We start from the raw sequence: 26,356 nt of genomic DNA on the forward strand, positions 1-26,356 counted from the left end.
ACAGATAAATTGTACACTCTATTGAGAATGCTATCATTCTATAAAAATACACAAATACACATGCAAGTGCAGTACAAACACACAAGGGTTAAACTTACTGGAACACACTACACCTGTTTCCGTAACAACTTAACCATACAGGAAGGAGCAGGGAAAGGCTACACCCTCCTACATGCCTGTGTGATGTAATACTCCATTCTTCAGGGAGTGTAAAATAAACAGAGCCTACTGAATGAGGACAAAGATAATCACTACATTATTACTGTGGTTTTATTATTTCGAGTTATTTCTATCCAAAGGTTAGGTGAGTAAAACTTTACTGCTTAACGATATTACACTAAGTGACAAAAGCAATAATGACAATGGCTATTTACAATAGTTATTTAGCTTAGGGTCGGATTTTACTATTGTGAAGGGTGGATTACGAGAGAAGGAACAAGTTTTAGCATTTTAGCACCTTGCTCGGTTTAATAACTGGCAGATGAAATTCAAATACAATTGTCATGGTGTACGTTGTTTGGATGGTCTATACATTAAATCATCCATGTGATAAATTTAAATATATATATTTTAGGATCCATTGTTGAAAAGGAAAAAATGGAAGAGCTCAGTTGTGTTGTGGTGTAGTTTTGCAATACGCACTTTTTTCAAATGCAGTAAAAATACTCTGGTATATTAAAAGCATATATCACTAATCTTAGTAAAATGCCATGGGGTGATTTAAAGAATGTCATTTATGCAAAATATTCAACTAAAAAAATAAATAAAATAATAAAAAAAAGGATAAAAATATTCTAAAATTTTGTCAACCCTCAAAGTTGAACTGATCAGCAGTTACAGAGTTTACCTACACTTCTGTTAATTTCCCGGCTGTATAACCATTTCCCCCCAATAAATATAATCCACTGTGAAATATTATATATATTAGATTAAGGGGAAAAATTCATTTTCAATCACACAACTTATTTATCCACCTTAATAAAATGAATTAGTACAAGCAAAGTCTGTATTGTTAAATATCTTATTTATATTTAGAAAATGCAAACTGAATGGATCCACATCCTGAAGTTTAAATTATTGAGATAAGGCCAAAGGTTTGTAGCCTTGTAGACCATCACACTCATGTTTAGCCCTTTAGTAATTAACATAACTTCATAGCTTTCATAAAACTATACAATTTGTGTTACTTTTTCATAGGGCACAAAGGACATGTGGATAGCCATGGATCTGTGCAATAAATTGTTTTTGATGTGTCCACTTTTGATTGCCCTTTCCTTTACTCTGAACGTTTTTGCCAGTCCAACAACTACCCATGCAATGAAAACAACTGGGCATGGAGCACAAAATGAAAAAGCCATAACACATCAGGAAACAATATCTAATTTTTATAATAATTCATATATTAATGCCAATGTAAATACTTCAGAAAACAGCTCAACATTTTTACACAGGGACAACAGTACAAACAGCACAGTTTCTGACAGCACACTGTACAACTCAACAAGGCCAAGCACAACAGCAGATTACACAGAGATTACAACACTTCAGACAAATCAAATTACAACACATCAGACAAATCTATCTGCCACTAAATCAAACTTTGGAACACAATCTACGTCTGATTCCACAAGAGCATCAGTTTCGACAACGCTCAGACCTCCAGTATCTACTGTGCATAGCAGAAATGAAAGCACATCGTCCATCCCCATATTCTTCACCACAGGAACAGAACTTGGCAACAAAACAAACAATGAGACTGCCGGTAAAAAGTTAAATACACTGTAACTATAATACATAACTAGGCTTTTATATTACATATAAACTTACACTTGTTTTTTGTTTCATTTCATTATTCAAGCAGGTACTGGTCTGAGTCATTCAGAAATATCTTTGACCATTTTGTTCGGTGTTGTGCTCAGTGTGATAGTTCTAATAATTCTGGGGCTGTCTCTTTACAAACTGACCAGGAATAAATGGGCCCAGTATTCGCACCATCCTCTTCATAATGAAGATACAGGTTAGAGCAAATTTCATCACAGTAAGGCTTAGCAGCCTGAATGAATATTTGTGTATGTTCAATTGCTACAGTATATTAAAAAAATAATAAACACCATACTGTATCTGATCTTGTAGGTGGGCAGTTGATGGTAACAGATGACACCCTAGGGATTTCAGGGGGGCTCTATGATGGACCTCAGATCTACAACTCTACAGTAACTGCACTGAATGAAGACCAGGCATTTACTTACACGCCTACTCAATTCCGACTGGAGTTCTTGCATGAGGACCCAACAACAGACCATACACATGTGGCTACCACCTTTAAAACTTTCAATGACACTGACCAATAGCCTTAGTAAATCAGTCTTTTATGTTAAAACTTAAAATAAGCTCAACTGGAAGTTGAGTCATGTCAACTGGACTTCTTTCTTGTTAGGTTAAAAAATTTTATTACTTATTCAGGAAGTTTCTTCGGACTGAAAAAGCTACTTGTAATAATTAGTGAAAGGTTCCAAACCTAGGAGGAAAGAAGTCCAGTTGACATAACTTAACTTCCAGGTAACCTCACCCGGATGGCTTAAAAAAGCTTGAATATTTTATTTTATGGAAATAATTGTAATTAAAACAACAGTATAGAACAGTAACAAGGAATGATACTTTAAAATTAAACACAACATTTAAATATTTTACAAATGTGTGAACAAACACAGGCTAATTAAAGATATGTTGCCCAGAACATATATTTCCTTACATATATTATACCTATCCCTTTATAAATATTATCACATATGTTCTTAAATTAAAATCAACAGAAGAACTAACAAGTTTAGTGTCTAAATGATTAAGCCAGACAATGAAAAATTTAGGCAAATATTTTTTCGGTGACCTTTTTCTTTTTCTTGTCTGAACTGGTAATTGTAGTCCAACCTGCATCCCGCATCCTCTTCATAGCTGCCAGTTTTAATGCTGCTCCTGGTGATTTATAAACAGCAGAATTCTGTACCTGTAAATGAATAACACTGAATTTAATATTTTTGGTTAATCACTCTCATTCTGAGAAAAGTTCACTTATGTGGAGGTTGCAATATGCCATATTTCAAACCTTCTTGAATAATCCTGAGTACTCGGCTTCATCGTATTTTGCTTGCTTGTTAATGGCAGTAGAGAAACTCTGAGAGCAAAAAAAACAACAACAACAAATAAATAAATACATATTAATTTGATGTGTTTTTTTTTTTTAGGATAAATTAACAGCTTTACAAAATAATTTACCAGTACATCATTCTGGTCTGAACTGTCAGATTTGGGATCCAATTCCAGGGTTTTTTTCTTCCATGGTGCTTGTTTCTCTGCTGAAGGTGGTGTGCGTATTCTGTAAGACTAAAAAAAGAAAAAAAAACATTCAGTCTCTCAATCATACTTTTTAATTCAGACAAAAATGTAGGTATGCATACCCTTATTTGAGGTATCATTTCTGTTTTTGTTCCCGAAGTACAAGATGGTGTTTTGTCAACTAATCGCTGTTAATAAACAGAATGAATGTTGTGAACAGAAAATGTCACCTCAACTACACTAGATTAATTAGCATGATTAATGTACTCTAAGTACTTAATAAATGCTAACAAACGGCATTACTCTGTCGTTTGTTGGTGGAGTTTCAATTACTATTTTCTTTAAAAATGTAGGGGTTGATTTCTTGACGGGAGCAACATCTTGCATTTTAGGACCTCTCTCATTTTTGGAACCTGTCCCAGATAGCTGCAAATAAAATGTTTGAAATATTCAAGAATTTGATGTTACCAAAGTATTACAAATCAAAACGTTACATAAATGAAAACAACACCTTTTGTGTCTTGTGTATTTTAGGAGATCTATTATGTTTCTTTAAGGTCTTAATTTCTTGTTCTAGATTCTCCTTAAATAAGAAAATAAACAGGTACATTTGTAAATAGGTAAAGTCTTTTCTAATTATATATATTTTTTTAAATCAATACATCAATTGTTTTACTGCATTTAAAAAATCATCAACCTCTTTCTTTTTGTAAATGTCCTTCTGAGCTGTCTGAATCCTAGTAAGTTCTTCCATTTGCTGCTGCAGGCTTTCCTGTAATATCAACAATACAGTTATAAACGTCTCCACAAGCCTTGTTTTAAATAACCATTACAAAACCTGGCTCACATTTTCCCTTCTTATTTCATCAAGTTGTTGTTTAAATTTGACATTTTCAACCTGCAAGTAGGACAGCTCCAACTCCTAAAAAAAAAGATGAATTTTTAAATATTATGTTTGTGAGACAATAGAAAGTTTTTATGGTTTTCATACCAAACGAAAAGAGATGCATGAGTAGTCACAAACAATATATATTTATATAATATATTTTCTTTTTTTTATGAGCCCATATTTGTAAACACACATAAAAAACAATAAAAAATTACCAATGAAGTTTTATTAGCATTAACTTCAGCTTCTCGCATTTTTTTTTCATTCAGTTCTGCATCCTTCTCTTTCACCATTATGTCATACTCATGCTATCAAGAAAGCCATAAGTCATAAAACAACTTATACATACAATAACATCTGTAAGGTTATTTACGACCATTAATTATGGTAATAATATTAAAATCAAAATCACCTTATGTTTCTCCATTAAAGCAACCATGTCAGCTATCTTCTGTTGGAATTTTATTTCATTGTCTTCCTTACTCTTTGTTGCTTCTAGTGAGGTTTGTTTCCATTTCTGCACCTGAAGAAAACAAACTGAGTTTCTAAAATTGCAGCATTAAACTGAACAGAACAGAATCGTTTCTCAAGTTATTTTATACATTTGTGTCAAAGCATTTTAAACTATGGCTATTTCTGGCAACGATCATCATTTTCAGTATTTTGTATTTTGGGCGAGGGGTGTTGGGTGGTAGGATATGAATTAGAACCTAAATATGAGTAAGACTTTAGAAGATTTAATAAAAGGCAGAAAATTTCACCTCCAGTGTAAGCTCAGCCTCAGATGCTGATTTTCTTTCCAGCTCAGAACAGATTCTCTTATACTCTTCCTCATGATGATGTTTCAGGGTTTGGGAATCTTCTTTTAATTTAGCGACCTTTTATTATAAGCATCAAATTAAATTGTATAAGTAGTGTCATAAAAAAACAAGTGACTGAATAAAAAACTTGTATATTTAAAATATGTATAAAAAAATGCCAGCATTAAACTTAAGCTAAAAATATGTTAATTAACAGAAAAACAACATATTACTATTCTACATACTATTCTGCAAATTACATAGCAAAATGTACATAGGAAACTTTATGTACTTCTTTCAGAGTTTCATCCTGTGTCTTGGCTTCGCCATCCAGTTTTGATTTTAGATTTGTTAACTAAAAAAAACAACAGAAGAGAGTTTGTAAAATTTAATAACGAAAATGTTGAATTCCACACTTAATATATAAACTTCAGTAGAAAATGTGAATGACTGTATAAATTAGGCTAATTTCAACTCTTTCAATTTATTTTACAACAGAGATGTTTCTCTATGTCTTTTGTAAAACAGAACTATTTTTTAACAGTATCTAATGATATTTAGAGTTAGAAGTTTGCAGTAAACAATTTAATTGTCCTTACACTGCCATTGTTTGCACTGCTGAAATCTCACAACTAGAACACCCGAGAAAATGAGGACTAAATGTAAGGGTCTGCCACTAGAGGTCACTGTTTTTCATTTTGTAGTTTTTTGTTGGCTGACTCAGTTTCCCAGCAGGCACCTCGGTCAGGTGACGCGAGTGCACACCTGTGTCTCTACGTGTCTCTCTTCTCTCTGGTGTCTCCCTCTAGTGTCTCCCTCTAGTGTCCAGTCTCAGCTCCATGCATAGTCTGTGTGTCCTGTTATGTTTGTCCTCCTCCTGCCTGTGTCTCGCCACAGGGCGTGTTATGTGTCTCCCTCTGCCTGTGTCTCGCCACAGGGCGTGTTATGTGTCTCCCTCTGCCTGTGTCTCGCCACAGGGCGTGTTATGTGTCTCCCTCTGCCTGTGTCTCGCCACAGGGCGTGTTATGTGTCTCCCTCTGCCTGTGTCTCACCACAGGGCGTGTTATGTGTCTCCCTCTGCCTGTGTCTCGCCACAGGGCGTGTGTTTGTCCTCTGGTCTGTGTCTTGCCAGAGAGCCCCTGTTAGCACAGAGTTAAGTATTGTTTGAGTTTCTGTTCATTTGTTTGTGTCTTTATTTATACTTTGTTTAACCATCATTAAAAGACTAATGAGAAAATACTTTTTTTTTTTTACACAACCCCTCTGCCTCTATGCCTGCTCCTTCCGCCCACGGCGTTCAACACCTGCCACTACACCCCGCTCGTGACAGAATGCTCGACCAACCAAGGCATAGCAGAGGGGGCTGGGACTTCAAAGCTGCATCTTCGCGAGCCTCACGTGGAGGCCACAGCTGCAGCAGCCGCCGAGCCTCACGTGGAGGCCACAGCTGCAGCAGCCGCCGAGGGTACTGTAAGGGTCTGCCACTAGAGGTCACTGTTTCAGTTTCCCAGCAGGCACCTCGGTCAGGTGATGCGAGTGCACACCTGAACCGAGGTAGCCATCAATCCACCTCTATAAATAGCTGTTTAGACTGGGAAACTGGGTCGAGCATTTTTGGTATCACCACTGTCACTTGTGTGGGCATTTAGTTTTAGTTTGTTTTTGTTCTTTGTTTAGTTTATTTTGATTTTAGTTGTGTTGACTTAGGCTCTCTTATTGGCAATGTTTCTGTGTATGTTTTGTGTCTGTGTTAGTGGAGCTGATCTCGTCATGTCATCTGTGTATGTATGCACTGTGGTTGTTGTCCTCCTGTTTTCTTGTGTTTAGCTAGAGCAGGTAAGTATATAGGTGTGTGTTTGGCTAGAAGTGTGTGGAGCTAAAATCTATGTTGAGTTACCGTAACCAGCATGCTTCTAGCCATAGCCCCTATGTGTCTCTAGCTTTTCTGTGTTTCCTGCCTCCCTAGATCCTAGTGAGCCTAGCCTTTGAGCGTCCCCTAGCCTAGCCTTTGAGCGTCCCCTAGCCTAGCCACTGGGTATCCCTCGTCTGTGTTTCTGTGCACCCATTCCCTAGTGTGTGTTAAGCTATTAGGTAAGTGTAGCTTAGTGCATGTTGGGGCTAAAGACATGCTTAGCTAGGTGTATGTGTAGCTGACTGCCATGGTTAAGCACAGCTTAACCATGTTTAGCTAAAAGCCATGCCTAGCTGATTGCCATGTCTTTAGTCCTCGTCCCATCTCTCTCTCGTCTCTACGTGTCTCCCTCTAGTGTCTCTACGTGTCTCTCTTCTCTCTGGTGTCTCCCTCTAGTGTCCAGTCTCAGCGCCATGCATAGTCTGTGTGTCCTGTTATGTTTGTCCTCCTCCTGCCTGTGTCTCGCCACAGGGCGTGTGTTTGTCCTCTGGTCTGTGTCTTGCCAGGGAGCCCCTGTTAGCACAGAGTTAAGTCTTGTTTGAGTTTCTGTTCATTTGTTTGTGTCTTTAGTTATACTTTGTTTAACCATCATTAAAAGACATCCTTTTTTTTTTTTTTTTTACACAACCCCTCTGCCTCTATGCCTGCCCCCTCCGCCCATGGTGTTCAACACCTGCCACTACACCCCGCTCGTGACACTAAATAGCATTTTCTTAGTCAGTTTCTTTTTATTTCAACCATGTGTTATTAGGCAAAGGTGTAAGATTTGAGAACTCTGTTTACCTGATCTGTATCTATTTATACTCTGGTGAGAGTAGCATGATAACACTTGTACAGTTTCTATCAAACTTTCCTTTTTTTTATATAAATAGATAAATTTTTATTTAATTAGTAAAATGTTATTTCAGTTATGTTTTAAATAGGTAGTAGTGGTTTAAACAGTGTTTAAAGCTACAATCAAGTTTTATTTTTTTGTAACCACAAGTGAGCACACCTGACCCTGAAACACCCTGCATTCATACATCGATTTCCTGTGCAATTGTTTCACTAGCTATGCATATCTAGTTCCAAATCAGATACTAAATAGTATTTTTATACTACTATACTAAATAGTATTTGTACTAAAACACTAAATAATGGTGTTTATTACCATAATTTCAAATCTCACTATTACTGTTTAGTAAATATATTTGGTACTTTCACCTTTAGCTCCAGTGCTTTCATTTGTCTCTCCTTCTTTATCAGTATAGTCTGTGAGCTTTTATTCTAAGGAAAATTGAGAGGAAGGTCAGTTAAATAGTTAAATGCACACAGCACAATTTAACAATCATCATAGGCAAGTAAATTATATTTCATATGACTGACAATCAGGCAAAGCATTAAAGAGAACACAAGAGATTTCTTTAATTTTGACCGAAATTATTTTCTCAACTTATAGCACACTTAAACACCTTTAGTAAAAAAACTCTGTTACTTACAGATTCCTTTAACAGCTTCTGCATTTTCACCTGCTCTTCGTGTTGCTCCTCAATTTTTGCATGTAGTACCTCCAACTGCTTTCTGTATAGCATTAAAATAGAAACAATACTGTCGAAAATTGTATGTGATAACAATTTAAGTATGGCATGTGTTTATTGGTCTAACGTAAGGAAAAATTATGTAAATTGGATGGCTGGGTATATAACAAAGGTTTCTACGATAGAGACCTGGCTAAATATTTATTTTGGGGGCTACTGGCATTTTTTTCTTTTGCAGATTTCCCTGCTGAATACCAATGGCAAAGTTCATAACCATAAACTTGTGTCTTGCCAATAAAAGGTCTTTGGAACATCTGGAAGTCATGCGTAATGTATAAAATGGAAAATCTAACATTCTTTAACCTTATGTTTTAATATAACAATGTGCTCTCAACATGGGGTAAGAATCCCCTCTCCAACTGAACCCAACTGAAATGCTGTGGTGAGAAAGATAGCTGTGCCTAAGCAAAGGCCCAAAAACCAATAAACTAAAGAATTGTTTTAAAGAAGAATAGCCCGAAACTCCTTCACAATGTTGTGCGAGACTGAGATAGTCATACAGGAAACAAATACTTCCAAGTTATTGCTGCTAAATTTGAATCAACAAGCTATGGAATCATTTGGGGTACTTAATATAGCCCACATGTTTTTTTTCTTTGTGGGTTCTTTTTCGTTTAATAAATATTGGCATTGGATGAAAAAGTTATGCTGTTGTTTCTTTAAAGTTGTATTTGCCTAATACAAAGACCTGCTTTGCGCAAATGCTTTTTTAACTTTTCAATATGACAGTATACCAACTGCAATTCACTTATCATTTCCTTTTTGGCTCGTTCTTCTTAAATTAGAGGGTTGAGCAGCTGAACATTCTGCCCATGTCTGCTCCTGCCATGGCAGTGAAAGATTAGCTTACCAGCTGTATTCACTTCATGCTTGCTAGCACTCACCATAGATCTGTTTTAAACATATGTTAAATGTGCGACTAGAAATAAATAGAACAGTCAAACTGCAATTAACCAAAGTGTGTACCAATACACACTTCTCTTATAGAACAGATTAAAAAATGACAAAATTAGAAAGAAATTACCACTATACAGTGTCAATCACCTTGCCTAACCATTTTACAGACAAAAATCGGAAAAAGGACAAGCATAAAGTACTTCACTTCTTTGCTACTAGTTATATAAATTAAATGAAACAGAACTAAACAGATGTATAAACAGATTTAAACCACATACTGCGTACTTAAAGCATTAAAAAAACAAAACAATTTAAGTTATCTGTTCAGTAGGGCTGGACAAAGTTGGCACAGTTTTTCAGAGCATGTACTATTGGTTTAGACATTTTTCACATTACTATGTTTTAATATATATATGGGGTCAGGAATTTGCAGTATAGGGTGCCTTATTCTTTTATCAGCACGAAAAAGGCTGTGGCAGAAGGAAAAAGGTGTGCTGAAAACACTTGAATCAGCAATTTACCTTCACTGAGAGGCAATCACGTGATCTATAAGTGATATACTTTAAAAACTGCAAGAGTCGCTAATGTAAGAGAAATATTTCATTTTTATAATTTTGTTGTGTTTATTTAAAGGTATGGGTTAAGCATTCACTTATGATGATCGTAAGTTGTACTGTGACGTCATTCCATAAGTTATTCTGTAACGTCATTCCACAGTTGTATAGTTGCATGTCTATCACGCACGGTAGTAGCTGTTAAGATACGGAAGTGTGGAGAACACAAGCTTTTGACCGTAATACCGTAATCAAAGACCATAATCAAAGACCGTGATTCAAAAATAATAAGATGCAGCAAATAAGTTGTTGTAACCAGAGTGGATTCATGCAAGAAAACTGTAAGAAGTGTTTAACATCTGACGTTAATTTATGGACGTCTGAGTCGTGAGTAATCAGTTCAATAAGAAAGATACGCGTCAGAACTTGTGGAATAACATGCCTGTACATGTAAAGTCAAAAGCTTTCTCCGTTGCTCAAGTGAAGATAAGTGTCTTAAGAGTGCATCTTACCCGCATGTGAACGTGGACCGATGAACGCGAGTGTGATCTTATAAGAAAAAACACGCAGTGACAGTTGACAAGCAACCGAAACCGAAAGCGAAAAGAGGACTTTCATCTTTCAACGCTGCTGTCACTGAATCTGAGCGTGTGATGGCGCTCGTCGACAAAGGTTCTGCAGACAAGCTTCACAAAATAAAGAACGCCAGAAAAGGCAAGTGGAGTCAATTGACTGCATTATTCGACGAAATAGAGTTGCTTATGTACAATGCCTACAACGTGCTTGATGTTGAAAATAAGTACTATACGGACTACAAAGGGCTGTTAGAAGACTTTGTTGAAAGCAATAGAGGCTTGCGATTGTGCCTAAACAAAGGCGAACGTGAATATGATCTGCAAAACTGGTATAAGTCTAAATTGCTCTGCTGCACAGAATTCCGAAGTCGCGGATCGCGGAAGTTAGGAGCCGCTTTGTGATGCCTCACACAGTCAACGACAAAGTTCCACCACTGGAAAGCGCATCAATGGTGTTGTCTAAGACGCTCGCCTCTAACAAGTGTACGGAAGCGTAGCAAGGGCGGCATCCAAAAGGTCCTCAACAACTAAAGCATCCTCAGCTTGGCTAAAAAGGCTAACAGAGTAGTCCTGTTGGCCGAAGCAGCAACCTTAAACCTCTAAACGGCAGACGAAGTGGAGGAAGCACAATTAAAGGCAAAAAAAGAAAGGCTGAAAATCGAAACAGAGCTCGCAATGGTTAATGCTGAAATAAAAGTGTATCAGGACTGTGAAAAAACGACAAGACAGAGTGTGGTCATTGAACCGAGTGGTGCACATGTTCCCAAATTGGAATACAATGAATATTATGAGAACAGTGCGTCAACGAAATGTGCCAGACTGCCATCACGTCGCCAGGCAGCCCGTTCAAGTGTGCCCGTAAGTGTCAGACCTAAAATGACAAGTACTTTAAAGGAATGCCCTACCCAAGGTAACGAATATTCACTCCATAATACTGATACAGTAGAGCTTCAGAGTGTGATGCAACGTCAGACCGATATTACAGAAATGCTTGTGGAGAGTCAAAGGCAATTTTCCTTACCTTAGCTCAATGTTCCTTTGTTTTATGGAGACCCACTTGAGTTCAAGTCCTTTATGAAGGCAGTTAAACATGTGCGTTAATCCAGAGCTGATAGTAATATCGATAAGCTATACTTTCTTGAGCAGTATACTAGAGGACAGCCTAGAGACTTAGTGAAGAGTTGCCACCATATGCCAGATCATCTTGGTTATGCAGAAGCAATGAGAATGCTACATGACAGATTTGGAAATGAGCTAAAAATTGCAACAGCACTGATGCAAAAGGCACTTAAATGGCCGGAAATGAAGCCAGAGGACGGAAAGTCGTTAAGCGCTTTCTCCCTGTTCCTGGTAATTTTTAACACATGGACGAGTTAGATATTCCTACCAACATGAGGATTATTGTCTTAAAACTGCCCTACAAATCGCGTGATAGATGGAAGGCCCATGCGTACGAGTACCAAGAGCGCAGTCAGAGAATAGCCAAGTTCGCGCAGCTGGTGGAATTTGTCGATCATCAAGCAAAAAGTAATGTCAAACCCATTCTTTGGAGACCTGGACGTCTTGACTAGTGATGAGAAACACTGTAACCAACCTCTTTAAGGACCTAAGCCAAGAAAAGAAGGAAAAAGAGGTAGCAGCTTTGCAACTGGTGTAAAACAGGTTGGTGAAAAGCATAAAGTCCTGACTACATTTTGCTTTGGATGTTTAGTAAAAGGACATTTAAGCAAAGACTGCACAAGAAGAATCACATGCCAGTCGTGCTCAAAGAAACATCCTTGCATGTAAAACATTGCCGCACAAGACACAGCTCAGGTGATGGTAAAAGTTGATGAGACTGAAACAGTTAACTTTGTTAAACTTTTCAAAGTGTTTACACAAAAAAGCATCGCAGTCTCAGTGGAAAACATTCCACAACAGCACGACATTGATAAGTGGCCATACCTCAGTGAAGTAAAACTGCCTCAGATTGATGCTAGAGTTGAAATTCTCATAGGCAACAAAGAGTATAAGCTTCTAGAACCATGGCAAGTAATTAACAGCGGGCACTAAGGACAAGACTGCCCTTGGATGGACTTTGAATGGACCTCTTCGAGAATTGGTCAGGGAGAGCATGCATGACAACCTGCAGGCGAGCGTTACATCAACAGAGTTTCCATCGAAAGTGTAGAACAAATGCTGATACAACAGTACAACCATGACTTTCCTGAATGGAATTGTGATGATAAAGCTGAGTTGTTACAAGAGGACTATCAGTTTTTAGACTCTGTATCTAACTCTCTGCAGTTTACCGATAATCACTTCTATATATATATATATATATGTCTTCCATTTAAGAAAGCAGCTATTCAAATGCCCAACAACCAAAGTGCAGCCATGCAGCGCGCACTGAATCTCAAAAGAAAATTCAAGAATAACCGATCTTTTCACAAGGAGTATTTAAACTTTATGAACGACATGTTTGAAAAAGGTCATGCAGTCAAGGTCCCTACACCTCACTTGAGTCGACAAGATGGTTAAGTGTGGTTTATACCTCACCATGGTGTATATCATCCTCAGAAGAAAAAGCTAAAGGTGGTCTTTGACTGTGCTGCCAGCTACCAGGGAGTATCATTGAATAGCGAGCTCCTACAGGGACCAGACATGACAAATTTACTCATTGAAATGCTTACACGCTTTAGACAAGAGGAAGTTGCCATGATGGCAAATGTGGAAGCCATGTATCATCAGGTGAGAGTTCCGGAAAAAGACACAGATTTGCTGCGCTTCCTATGGTGGCTGAATGGAGATGTAAATCAAGATTTGGTTGAGTACAAGATCGTTCATCTGTTTGGTGCAAAATCATCTCCAAGTGTTGCTAACTTCGCCCTTAGGAAAACAGCAGAAGAAAACCGCAGCAATGCATCTGCTGAGGCAGTCAACACAGTACTTAGAAACTTTTATGTAGACGACTGTTTGAAGTTGAGCCATGATTAAGCAGTTGCGTTAAATAACAATCTCACTGTCGTGCACACTCAGTCCGCGACCGGCACTAGGACCCGGAAGTAATGCGGTCGCGAACCAGGAAGTATAAAAAGGGTAAACAAACCGCTACACTCCGCTCAGTCATTTGAGTTCGCTCATGTCGCTTTGGACCGTTTCTCCAAACCGTGAGTACTCACCCTCTTGGGTTTACTTTTAGATTGAGTGTGTGTTTGTAGGACGCGGGTTAGATTTGTGTCTCTCCCTTGCTCCCCATTCGTGAGAGTCCTTAGACCAAATCGCGTGATTATCCTGCCTATTCGTGTCACTCCGCGTTTGGGTCTACCATTCACGCTACAAAGGGCTAACCGCTAAAGGTCTCCTCGGGTTAGTTCCTGACACTCACCAACCTTTGTGCTAGTGGAACCTTACCAAGTGGGCAAGTAATAGTCGTGCCTTACTGACTTCTATTCCTGAGAGTGAAAGAATCAAAGACATGAGAAACTTGGATTTGAGTAAAGATGGACTTCCTGTCGAGAGAGCTCTAGGGGTGTTGTGGTGCACCAATTTAGACACGTTCAAGTTTAAGATTAGTTTAAAAGAGCAGCCTGTGACCAGAAAAGGAATCTTGTCAATTACTAGTTCAATTTACAACCCCTTGGGTTTCCTTGCATACATTACATTTACATTTAGGCATTTGGCAGACGCTCTTACAGTTTAAAAGTTTAGTTTGACAGTTTAACAACAGTCTTAAGACAAACATGAATTTAACATATTTACATCAGCCACATTATGAAAGCCCATTTTGTTGTATAAAGTATATTGTTGTATAAAGTACAGTTTGTGTTCCATTTATTAAAGATTTGAAGTTTACACAAATTTAATTAAAGGCACTGCAGGTCTTCAGAAAAACCTCATACCCCCAGAGGGTTAAAATTAATCCTCGTCCCTGGAGCTGACTTGAGTTAGCTTAAAGTAGGAAAGGGTGCATTTTTGTTTCTCCCCTCAGTACACCTTGTTTTTGTATGAAGAATCTCAATGTATAGGTGTGAACAGCTGAGACATCAATAGGCATGGGGAAAGTGGGGATGGGTGCGTTATTTGGATCTGAATGTTGTGACATTGTATTTCTATATTTAAAATCTGATGTCTTTAAAAGTAAACTTAAAAAAAAAAAATAATAAACCGACAGAAACAAAGACAGTATATAGAACAGTTCATTCTTTGTACAAATAAAATTGTTAGCTAGTGAACCTATTGTCTGTTTAAACAACATTTAACCAATTTTTTAAACTCATTATTGTACAGTAAATGTCAATAGCTCTGGTTTTGATTTTTATGTTTGTTGTATAAAGTACAGTTAAACCTTGGATTGCGAGCATAATTCGTTCTCAAAGTGTGCTTGTATATTAAAACACATAAATTTTGCAAAATCTCCCTTTGCGACACCTAGTGGTCATTTAACAAATGGCTTTGAAGTGTTGCCTTTAAACTTCATGATGATATGTTTTATTTATATCACCCACCCCAAATCTACAGTTACTTCATACAGAAAGCATTTTAATGGTAAAAAATTGGAAAAAGTTGTAGTTTTGACTGCAGGATTGGAACATAAGACTGTTTAGAATCTTACTGTAATTGTAGTTTTTCCAGCTCAAGTTTCCCTACTTCAATTTTCATTTTTTTCTGAGCTTCTTTCATTTCCTGTATATGATGACAGAAAAAATATCAAGTGTTAATTAAACCCACTTGTTTAATCCACAAATCCCAGGCTTTAATTTACTTCTTTTGAGAATGAGTTCACAAACCTTAGTCTTTTGATCACTGTCCTCTTTTTGTACAATGTCCTTTTGAAGAAGTTGATTAAATCTTTCCAGTAGATCATCATATCTATCCCTACAGAAACATATTATTATATCAGAAATCATTAAGACACCAGTGTCCAAGACATTTCAAGAGGACTTGAAGAGAAAGGGGTCACAAGAATCAATTTACTGTATCTGCAACAAAAGGCATTATTTTAACATATGTTCACATTTAATTTAAATATGCAATATAAACTAACCTTATTATTGCCACTATTGACATGGTATTGGATGTTATGAAATGCTGGTTTAAAGTAAATGGATCCTCAATACCAGTGTTAAGAATTTCTAGCTAGCTTGTTTATCAACTCTATTGTTTTTTGTTTTTTTTTAAAGATCTGGCAGCTTAAGTCCAAAAACAATACGCTAAAATAAAAGGTTAGGTAGTCTACACAAATAGTTTAAATATGCTACTGCTGACATTTTGATTTAAAAACTTAAAAAGTACTTTTAATAACAAAATAAATACTTTAAATCCATTACTGTTATAAACAAATGGCCATAAAGTCACCCTCTCATGGTTAGGAGGTTGTCAATTGTAAATAGGGATAATTAATGTTTTATTAACAGTCAGAAATTATCTTGTAGATATGCTTATCTGTTGCCTATGAGTCTTATACACATGCCACAACTAATGAGTATGGTTCTAAATTGTACAAAAATGATATTTACGCTTACTTACTTGTACTCACTGATATCCTTCTGCAATCTTTCAATATTACTAGATGACTTGCTCTCTTTCTTTAATGCTTCTGATAACTGCCCCTCAACCTCTCTAAGATTGACCTGGTCAAGAGACATCACTTTTCTCTTAAGACAAAAATTTTATTTTATTTTATATCTGCATGTTGCACCAAGTAGTTGCGCCAACAGATTTAATGGAGCATTTTATGGCATGTATACTAAATAAATGGTTCTACATAAATTATCATATGCTGGAATTAGGCCTAAAACGTAACAGATCTTTTACCTGGAAAAAACTAATACCTTGTTTATGTCCATGATTTGTGCTGCAACTAATCCCAGTACAGTGTGACACCAATTCTAGCAGCAGTCTTAGTCAACACTCACAGTTCAGTTAAACCCAGTAGAGTCACATTGACTATTATTGACCTGTCTTTAATTTATAAACAGTTAAAACAGTTTTACCTCTTTCAAATGACAAGGCTTCTTCAATTGTGTACAGCCACTTCCAAGGTAGCCACTATTTTTATATTTTTAACTGCATTAATTTTCAATTGCTCCTAATGAAACAGGTGAAATTAAAAGCTCACAATACGTGTGCTGTAAATTATGCTTAGCATTTTCCAGATTTTATTCCCATTTAAATGCTTAAAAAAATGCATTTTCAACTTAAATGCAAATACTTGCAGTACAGACAACTCAGTACCAATCAAACCATTTCTATCCACTTTCAACATTATCATAGAACAGGGCTGAAACATCTCAAATGACATAAATCCTGTTTACATTTGCATTTTCACTGTTATGCAAGTAGATTTTGACATAATGAGACATTTTAAAATTTTACTCCTCATAAGGGATTTCTTGTCACCTGTCAAGTCACACCATTATAATTGTAACCACAGTTCATATGCAAGAATTATAGTATACGGAATGACTGAATTTATATATTTAAAAAAATTCCCTTTCTAGTTTGCTTTGTAAGGATCAATTCAATGCTTATCCTCAAGCTCAGGTGTGACCCACTGCACAGGAATCTTACACTAACGGAAACACTGCTCTGTTGGGATGCTTTTCAAAAGTAAAGTGCAGGTTAATTTTATTTTATATTTATTTTATATTTTCTATTATATATATAATTATATATATATAATTTTTATATGAATATTTGTGGGTTGTGGAACAAACCATCAGAGTTTCCATTATTTCTTATGGGAAAATTTGCTTTAATATACAAGCTTGTTTTTTTAAACCAATTATGCTCGCAATCCAAGGTTTAACTGTAAAAATAATGAAATATAAAGTAAAAATAAAACAAATCAACCAGCACTTTACCTTTGAAAAAAATCGTGACTGGTGTAACACGAGAGAGGAGAGGAGGATTGGAGCTACTGTGTAGGATCACTTTAACGCATACACACACACAGACACAGGCACACACACACAGAATTACAGCTCTCTCACAGAGAGTATCTGTCCGCAAACTGGAATCTTTTTTAGGATTTTTTTAGGACAAGAGACCCCTCTAATAATACTTTGCCTCCTTTTGAGGATTTCGCAGGAATTTGACATTGCATTGTCATTAAACAGATTAATCTCCTGCATTGCTACAGTCTTTTTAACTTTTTTTTCTTCACGGGGCTGTTGTTGCAGTACATTAACTAATGTACAGTCCTTACACTCGGTCACAAAATTTAAAAAATGCTTTACGCAATGTTGACTATACGAATGCACATGCGCTGAGACTGAGCATGATAGACGATTACCCACAATCTCACAGCACAACCATTGGCTCAGTCGTGATCACATGACGGATGGAAGACAATGTGATACATACTACTTGTATTTCAAGTCCTCGCTTTTTTTTATCAAGTAAAAATTTATTTGCTTGTCTTGCAAAACACTCGCAAACCAAATTACTCGAAATCAAAGGTTTCACTCTTTAGTGGTTTTAGGGAGCTGAGGAAAGTATTTTATAATAAATGTAAACTCCCTATCCTTAGTGTATCCTTTCTATACTTTACATTACTGCACAGCACTGTCAGGAAGTTCAGTCTATTTCTTAGGTATGTATACTATTGATGCGCGGGTCGGGTATTTTTTCCCGCTTTTATGAAATTATTTGGCCCGTCTCAGCCCGCCCCGCTCCACTGTATCTATTTTTACAACCCGCCCCGCACCCGCGACCATTAAATAGACATTAAAATTTAGCAACCTGACCTTTTTTTCTTTTAATGATGTAAATTCCAGACCTCAATTTTTCCTGCGCCTCGTCATCCATCTTCACTTTTATTTCTTTGTTTTTGTTGTGACTGGCAGCGGTAGCTGCTTAGCGCTTTTGTGACTTGTCACGTGACATAACCTTATAAAAGAACTTAATAAAATATAAAAATAGATATTCCCAAATATTTAATATAGGCTATAGGGAATTGCACGCAACATACATGGATTTTTTAATTTAATTTTGTTTTTAATGACCCGCCCCAACCCGCCCCACAAATAAAGTGACAAGTTTTTTACCCGCCCCAACCCGACCCGCGGGTTACCAGACAACCTGCGCATCACTAATATATACTGATTAAAAACAACTGAACAAACATGTACCCAAGGATACATTTACAGATCCGCCAAAATTGCCATTCAGATAACTTTTATAACCAGAAAACCCTAACAGCCAACATTAACATCACAAAAATGAACACAGAAAAAACAGGTGTAAAAAACAGGTGATAGGATTAAGGGGACAAAAAAGGGAGCTTGTTTTGTTCACACCCACAGAAAAGTCAATGTAGCTCAATGTGCTGAAAAAAGGCAAGACCGGTCATTATAGAAAGACACAAAAACAGACAATGTATAACAGCCTCCACGTATGAGGACCAGCAGACAAAGAGACAAAGGCTGCTGACCCGGTCTCTAAACTCCCCAAATCTTAATCTGGTTGAGCAGACATGGGATGTAATTGTGAGACAATCACTGCTATTTATGCCACTCCAGGTCTTGTGGAGTTATTACAAAGAAAGCATAAGAGTTTACCTTCAATTTTTCTATTTCTTTTAGTTTTTCCTCATGTTCTGAAGTCAGCTGCAGAATCTGTCCTTCACCTGCTTTTATCTTTTCCTTAAAAGACTTAATATCATTGTCCTTTGCCTTCTTTTAAATGGCAAAAAGAAAATGAATTATCATCTTACTGAATCAATACTGAAAATAAGAATGGTTTGGTAGGAACAATACATACCTTTTCAATTTCCAGAGCTTGTATTTGGTTGTCACATTCCACTTTCTCTTCTCGTATTATACCTGGGTGACAATTGATTCAGCAGGGAGGTTTTAAGAAGGCTTTTAAGCTTGTTATCTATGCAATATATACATACCTATTATATTGTTTGAGCGGTAGAGCTCCTGAGATACTGCTTGAAGCTCCAATTCAAGTTCTTGAACCCTATAAAAAAAAAGCAAACAATATAAGAACATATAAAATTCTAACTTATTTTCTGAAGCTCAGAATGTTTTTACTGTTACCTGTATGGAGTAAATAAGTTCTCTGCCAACTTACCTAATTTTTTCAGATTTTAAAGAAGACTGTAAGGAATCTGCTGTCCCTTGTATCTCCTGAATTTGGCGTGCCAGTTGCTCTTTGATATTACTTATTTCTTTAAGTTTGGTCTGATTCTGCAGAAGTTCCTTTAGATACATCTCTTTGGTTTGTTCAAGTGTGTTAACTAACAATTTCTGTTTTTTCTGTTAAAATCAAATAACATAACAATAACAACATAAAATACAAATACTAGACAAAAATCAAGGACATCCATGCAAATCGATTCTATTATTTACATTATATTATAAGCTCATGTGCACAAACCTCACTCTCCTGTCTGAGTTGTTCTTCTCTTCCCAGTTTTTCCTGCAGTTTGTCTCGGTTTTCTTTGCAATTGTGAAGTGATTCAAGTTGCTGGTCTAAATAAAGGAATCACAATTTGTTTAAATAAAAAAAGTGTTTGGAAGTGTCTGGCAAGAGTATGGAAGTTAAAATTTTGTGCAAACATACTTGCAGATTCCTGGAGCTGACTAAAGTTTTTTTGTGTCTCCTGAAGCTTGAGTAAAGCTTCTGTAAGCTGACTTTCATTTTCTCTTAGTTTTCCTTCAAGCAAGGAAACCTTTAAAAAAAAAGACTGTACTGAATGTGTCTGCAACAAAAAAAAATTCTTTAAAACACACATTAAATTAGAATTCAACCAGCTATACTATTTGGTGTTTAACTGTTGCTTTTGGCTGAATGTACACTTCAACATGTGTCTATGTTTGTACGAGCTAACAATAGTTTGCTTGGTAGCTTTAAATTACTGTCTACAGCCTCTTTTTCCTTTTTTGATGTGTCAGTGATAGTTATAACAAAATACACTGAAGAGAAAACACATATGAATTGGAATTCTCACCATCGAATATACCGTTCTATTCTGTATTCAGATTAGAAAAAAAAAAAATTCATTTTTATTTCGTCCCTGATTTTGTTACAATTCTAAGCAAACTTAGCAGATAATACCCTCCTACCACACAGGACGCTGTGAATAGTTTGGAGTACAACTGTAGGACTATAAAGGAACTACAACATTTTCCCACTTCCAATGCAAAAATATAAAAATAATTTAAAAAAAAATCAAGTTTAGAACCAGTAATTGCAACACAAACTTATCGATATGTAACTGAATCGATTTACCCCATCTATACTGCTAATACTGGACACTAGGTGAGCTGTACCACTTACCTTCTCCTCCTTGATATGATACTCATTCTCAAATCTCACTTTAAGGTCCTCAAACTGTTTAAGGGCCTCCTTAGCTGTGTGATATATAAACATTGAAACCTTTAAAGCATTTTACTTATGTAATATCAAGTTCAGAGTGCACATACTTAAATTCTCAATGTTTCACATTTTCTCAAAATCTGTACTATACTCATTGCTTACCTTTTAACATTTCTAGCTGGTCAGCCTCTGATTGCAGCCGGAGATTTTCAAATGCAGCGACCAATCTCTATAAAAGAAAGACTAGCAAGTAGGAAACTTTGCTTATCGTCTCTGTCGTTGTGAAAGACAGTAGATTAAAATCCAATGTCAAATAACCATTTAAATTAGCTAAATATAAAATGTGTTTGAAATGACATTTCAGAAAGTGAGAAGCCAGGGAAGCACACTGATATGGTGAAGTTATCACACTTTCTACCACAACTTTATGAAAACTACAGATTCTATCGAGTTATATTTGTTTTTAGAAAATCATATTATATAAAAATATGTCAAACTCAAGAACAGTTAAAGGAAAATTGCACCCAAAAATTTAAAGCATTTACAGACTTCATTCTAATTAAGACAATAGTACAGTTGGCTTGTGTTACTAATCTGCTAATGAGGCTGGTATAAAGCTTGGCATGTCATTTAAATCAAACAACCACTTTTTACACTGAGTGCTGTATTTTAGTTTAAATTCCAATTTTCATCTGTTTACCAATATCCAACTACAGCAACAGCTAATTTAACTAATTCTAAGACATATTGCCCTTTTTACTCAATGCTACTCAATATGCCTACTATAAATTATATTTTACCTGAATGTGTTCGTGGTTTTGCAAGAAGAGACCACGAGTTTCTTCTCTTTCTGCCTCAACTAAAGAATCAAATTGCATTTATTTTAACAAGAAAAAAATCTATATATTTTATATATACAGTGGAACCTTGGATTGCAAGCATAATTCGTTCCGGAAGCGGATTTGTATATAAAAAGTAATCAAAGCTATTTTTTTAAATAATGAAAACTTAAATTATTCATTCACAGCCCCCCAAAAAAACAAACATAAAAATAAAAAATACAAAATATAAAGTAAAAATAAAAACAAACTAACCTGCACTTTACATTTAAATAAAGTAAAAAATAAATCCAGACAGATAAATGTTACCATTTATGCACGCAGGTGATGTGTATGTGTGTTTGTGTATGTGTGTGAAGCTAAAGTAAGAGGAGAGGAGGAATGAGACCCTCCCCTGTCCCTCCTTACGTCTTACACAGTAACCCTTCCTCCTCTCTTATTTGAATTTCACACACTAACAAACACTGTTTTATTGGGAAAATAAACAAGAAATCTCTCTAATGACACTCGAGTAAGCACACACTAACGGAATTACTGTTGTGAAGTAAAAATAAAACAAATGAACCTGCACTTTACCTTTGAAAAGAATCGCGACAGAGCAGTGTGTGTGTGTGTCTGAAGGTGAGAGGAGAAGGGATGTGTGTGTGTGAAGGCAGGAGGAGGAGTGGTGTGGCGTGAAGGGGTATGGTGTCCAATGACGTGCGCACACACAAAGTGCAGGCTGACACAGAGAAAAAGAGAAAATAGATCTTTAACCTCTCTAATAAGACTTGCTTTTGCTTTCCGCACACGTGTGTCATAATAAACAGTACACATGCGTTGTACACACACACATACAAAAACAAAATAAATTATGTTTTACACGCACACACACGTGGTCACAGTGTTATAGTAAACAGTATACGCGTGCATGGATGTTGATGGTGCTACTCTCACTCGTATAAAGACCGAGCAGGGAAGACGATTACCCACAATTCTGCAGTGCAAGAAAAACCATTGGCTCAGTTGTGATCACATGACACTCTGCGTTATCGTAAACAGTGTCAACGGTGAACGGTGTCAAAACAAGAAGCGCATGCGTGCTACATGATACTTGTTATTCGTAAACCAAGACTTGCACGTTTTTCAAGTCAAAATTTATTGCAAATCTTTTCTTGTCTTGCGGAATACTTGCAAACCGCATTACTCACATTTCAAGGTTCCACTGTATATAATATAATATAAGATTACATATTATTAAATATGTAATTATATTTTACACCCCCCATTACATTTTATTACATTATTACATTTATGATATAACTTACATAGGCTTATTTTCTCTGTAGATCTTTCAAAAGTGTCCTTTAGAATATTGCACAAATTTCTTGTTGCATTACTTCTGCAAGGTTTAAAAAAAAATGTATTTACTAACCATAACAAATATCTATTTATTAGGTAAAATACATGCTAAACATACTTATTCGTCATATCTTCATTTTCAGTTATTTGTTCCTCCAATTTCATGCTGAGACTTTCATTTTCAAACTGTAACAAAAGCAGTATTTGAAATACAAAGGACACTACATGCTATTTTTCTTGCTTAAATCTTTTTACATTTAAATATATTTTTTTTTATAGTAAAATATATTTCTTTAAAAGGCTGTGTACAAAGAGCAGGCCAAATCAAGGCAGATTTAAGTAACCACAACCTTTTAGGACAATTACACAGATATCAGTATTGGTTGATAAAGTAATGAAGCGGGTGGCTACAGTGAGGTCTGTTGTATATGAGTAATATAGGAACATTATCCTTACTTAACTGTTATGTAATTTATGTAACAATTAATCAAATGTTAAAATTTATAGCAGATCTATAGCAGATCATGTCATACACTATCTATAGTCACACATTCAACACTTCCAGTTACACCAATTAAAAAAAAAAGTGCAACTTTTGTCCCTTCCAGGACTAGTACTACAATTATGTAAGAGTCTTCTGATTTAAGGTATATGTGACAGAAGAAATACACAAAATTGAATTTGGAACAATTGCACTGAATTCCCATTTTAGTCTGACTTGACATCATGTTAAAAAATGTAGCTTGAATCCAATTAGAAGTGATCCAATTTTGCCATTCTGACAGCAGTAAGTCTTTCGTAATCAAGCAAGCTTTGTCAGAAAATCTGATTTGAGCTGCCTGGTCTGATCACAGCTATTTATACCTGAAGTTCTTTAATGGCTTTGCGCTGTGTCTCAATTGTTCTGCTATTCTCCTGAAGCTTTCTATCTTTTTGCGAAATATCATAGTCCATTTTCAGTTTCCAAGCTTTTATTTTTTCAGCCTCTTCAAACAGTTTGGAATACAACTGACTGGATCTTAATGGAGTCTGCCAAAATGTACAGTAAATTGCAATATAATTAAGACATACACTGAATATCATACTAAAAACACAAACAGGAAGAATTCAGTGAAGAATTTACTTGCCCCTTCTTTTTCGATTGGCATTACAGCAATCCTTTTCGTGACCTCTTTAAAATAAAAACTGTAATTATTATACCAAACAATGTTTGATACACATCAGAATAATTTATATCATTGTTTAGCAACTGATATATTGTTATGCGTTATTAAAAAAAAAAACTCTTTACCTGGTGGTGGGGATTCTGTAGGCAACACCATCTTAGTATTTGACAAGGTTTTCTTTTCAAAATTCTTATTAAAACTCTAAAGAAAAATAAACACATACACATGCCAAGTATTATCTTCAACTATGGTAAAAGATGAACATCCCAATATTATTTCAGATTTTAAAAAAATTACCCACCTGAACTGATGTTGTACAGTTACTGTTATCTTCAAACAGGCCAGGATCTTGGGGCTTTACGGCTGACACTTGACCAAGCCTGGTTCTTGGAGGCACTAACAGTTTAAAGTTAAATGCTCTTTCCATCCTGTAACATAACTGAAATGACAATGCTCCTTCTTACAAACTTTTGGTGAAACTATTTCTATTTCAAGGTGTGCTAATACATTTCCATTTCAGACAAAAAAATGGCAGCGAGGATGCTATGTTATATATGTTTTTTTACATTTGAAATTATTGGAGATGTGAACTTGTATGCTGATGCCAGTTTATGACCGGCAAATGTACCATTCATTAATAATTTATGAAATGTGTAAGTGGACTGGTGTTGCATACAGGGTTTATTCCTGTCTCAGGATCAGTGTTCTTGGGATAGGTTAACAGATACATAAAATGGCAGTGAAAATGAATTAATTGATAATAAATATATTTTTGGTTGAAATGTAGATTTTATTGTACATTGCCCAAAATAACAATTGTGGTTCGTACTAGTAGAATTGCACTTCCGGGGTCAGGGTTTAAGTCCTGCGGGTCTGTGCTCATGGACTTAAACCTGTGCATGTTCTTTCCATGTTTTGTGGGGTTCCTCTTGGTTTTGCTCTAATTTTGTCCAAAGACATGCAGATAAGATTAATTGGTGTTCCCAAATTGCCTGAATAAGTGTGAGAGTGTATGTACATTTGTGTGCCCTGCGATGCATTGGCAGCCTATCCAGTGTGTACCCCACCTCATGCCCGAAGTGACAAAGCTCCCCCCCCCCCCAAGCTCGAACCAATTATCCAGGTTTTCACATTTCTGCTTATTTATCATAAGCATAAATGTACTGTAACTTTATTTTAAGAGTTTATTTTGCATTTTAATGTATTGCAGTATATTCACGGGTTTGGTCTGGGAAGTGTTTAGAACATTCTCGAAAACTCGACTTGTAATTTCGACTCGTAATTGAACGTCGAGGTCGAATTTAACGGAATACCTCAATACTACCGAGCTAGTTGAGCAAGTCAGTTACTAGTTCGACTCAAGCCTGCTTCTTTAACAGTTAAAACCCCTTAATATTTTATAACATAAGTACCCATAAACTGCCCGCCCCACACACACTTTTAAACATACTGTAGGAAAGCACCGTGAGATTTGGGGGAGTGACAAAGCAGAAAAATATTTTACTTATATTTGCTAACGTCGACAGCCTATTTATAGATAATAAACAGTTAACGCTGCTTCCAAACAAGCGAGTAAACAGTTTTAACAGTGTTTTAAAAAAGAAATAAGGTTAAATTACCTTGTCAATCAGGGTTTGTCAGACGTGCCCGCTTAATTGTCCACTTTTCAGTGCTATCTCTGTGAGCAGCTCAGTAACGGCTTTTTAACTGACGGCTTTTTATACTTTTGATGCGCGTGCGGTCTTAACTATATCACGAAGTGATTGGAAGGAAATCCAGTTTTCTAATCAAGGACATTTAACGTTATAGCAACTTTACATTGAGAGGGGTTGCCAGCTGTGGCCAAATCACGCTTATGGTCATTTACGACCTTCTAAAATGTGAGCAATGAAAAAAAAAAAATCTTCCCTGACTGGCTACTCGCCTTGCACCTCCAGGGTCCAGGCTCGATTCCCAACTTTTCCCCGTGTTTGGTGGGATTCCTCCCACAGTCCGAAGACATGTAGATTAGGCCAATTGTCGTTCCCAAATTGCCTGGTGAGTGTGAAAATCCAAAACCAACTTTAGTTTGTTGTGAATTGTTGAAGTCAGTTGCAACGTACAACCTTTGTTCGTGAGGTATCTGTCCCGATGCTTAATTTAATATTTTTTTTAATGTTTCT

The 26,356-nt window shown here is 36.2% G+C and overlaps 2 protein-coding genes across 6 annotated transcripts; one reads left to right on the top strand and one right to left on the bottom strand.

Annotated features, from left to right (window-relative positions):
* Positions 1 to 129: 129 nt before the first annotated feature.
* si:ch211-105j21.9 (sialomucin core protein 24-like) lies at positions 130 to 3,212 on the top strand. Of its 5 annotated transcripts, none has more exons than XR_008360856.1 (4): positions 132 to 304; positions 1,198 to 1,762; positions 1,968 to 2,017; positions 2,134 to 3,211. XR_008360856.1 is itself a non-coding variant. In XM_053499663.1 (4 exons), the coding sequence occupies exons 2-4, from the start codon at positions 1,210 to 1,212 to the stop codon at positions 2,349 to 2,351; spliced, it is 930 nt and encodes a 309-aa protein (XP_053355638.1). In that variant the 5' UTR covers positions 135 to 304; positions 1,198 to 1,209; the 3' UTR covers positions 2,352 to 3,211. The 5 variants fall into 5 exon arrangements, 3 of the variants coding, with proteins under 3 accessions (XP_053355638.1, XP_053355640.1, XP_053355639.1); XM_053499663.1 differs by having other exon boundaries at positions 135 to 304; positions 1,859 to 2,017; XM_053499665.1 differs by having other exon boundaries at positions 135 to 304; positions 1,862 to 2,017.
* sycp1 (synaptonemal complex protein 1) lies at positions 2,864 to 24,629 on the bottom strand. The gene is made up of 32 exons (XM_053499666.1): positions 24,496 to 24,629; positions 24,320 to 24,395; positions 24,156 to 24,199; positions 23,893 to 24,057; positions 23,147 to 23,214; positions 22,995 to 23,068; positions 21,649 to 21,707; positions 21,011 to 21,077; positions 20,810 to 20,883; positions 20,093 to 20,201; positions 19,907 to 20,001; positions 19,601 to 19,785; positions 19,419 to 19,486; positions 19,283 to 19,344; positions 19,081 to 19,197; positions 16,046 to 16,149; positions 15,307 to 15,394; positions 15,132 to 15,202; positions 8,413 to 8,494; positions 8,138 to 8,200; positions 5,315 to 5,377; positions 4,984 to 5,100; positions 4,635 to 4,745; positions 4,438 to 4,530; positions 4,181 to 4,255; positions 4,031 to 4,105; positions 3,845 to 3,916; positions 3,637 to 3,759; positions 3,456 to 3,521; positions 3,274 to 3,381; positions 3,104 to 3,172; positions 2,864 to 3,004 (listed from the first exon to the last, which is right to left on the bottom strand). Exons 1-32 carry the CDS (start codon positions 24,619 to 24,621, stop codon positions 2,864 to 2,866), a joined length of 2,910 nt encoding a protein of 969 aa, XP_053355641.1. The 5' UTR covers positions 24,622 to 24,629.
* Between the last annotated feature and the right edge of the window lie 1,727 nt (positions 24,630 to 26,356).

The sequence above is a fragment of the Clarias gariepinus genome, chromosome 6 (genome assembly GCF_024256425.1).
Source record: "Clarias gariepinus isolate MV-2021 ecotype Netherlands chromosome 6, CGAR_prim_01v2, whole genome shotgun sequence".
NCBI lineage: Eukaryota > Metazoa > Chordata > Actinopteri > Siluriformes > Clariidae > Clarias > Clarias gariepinus.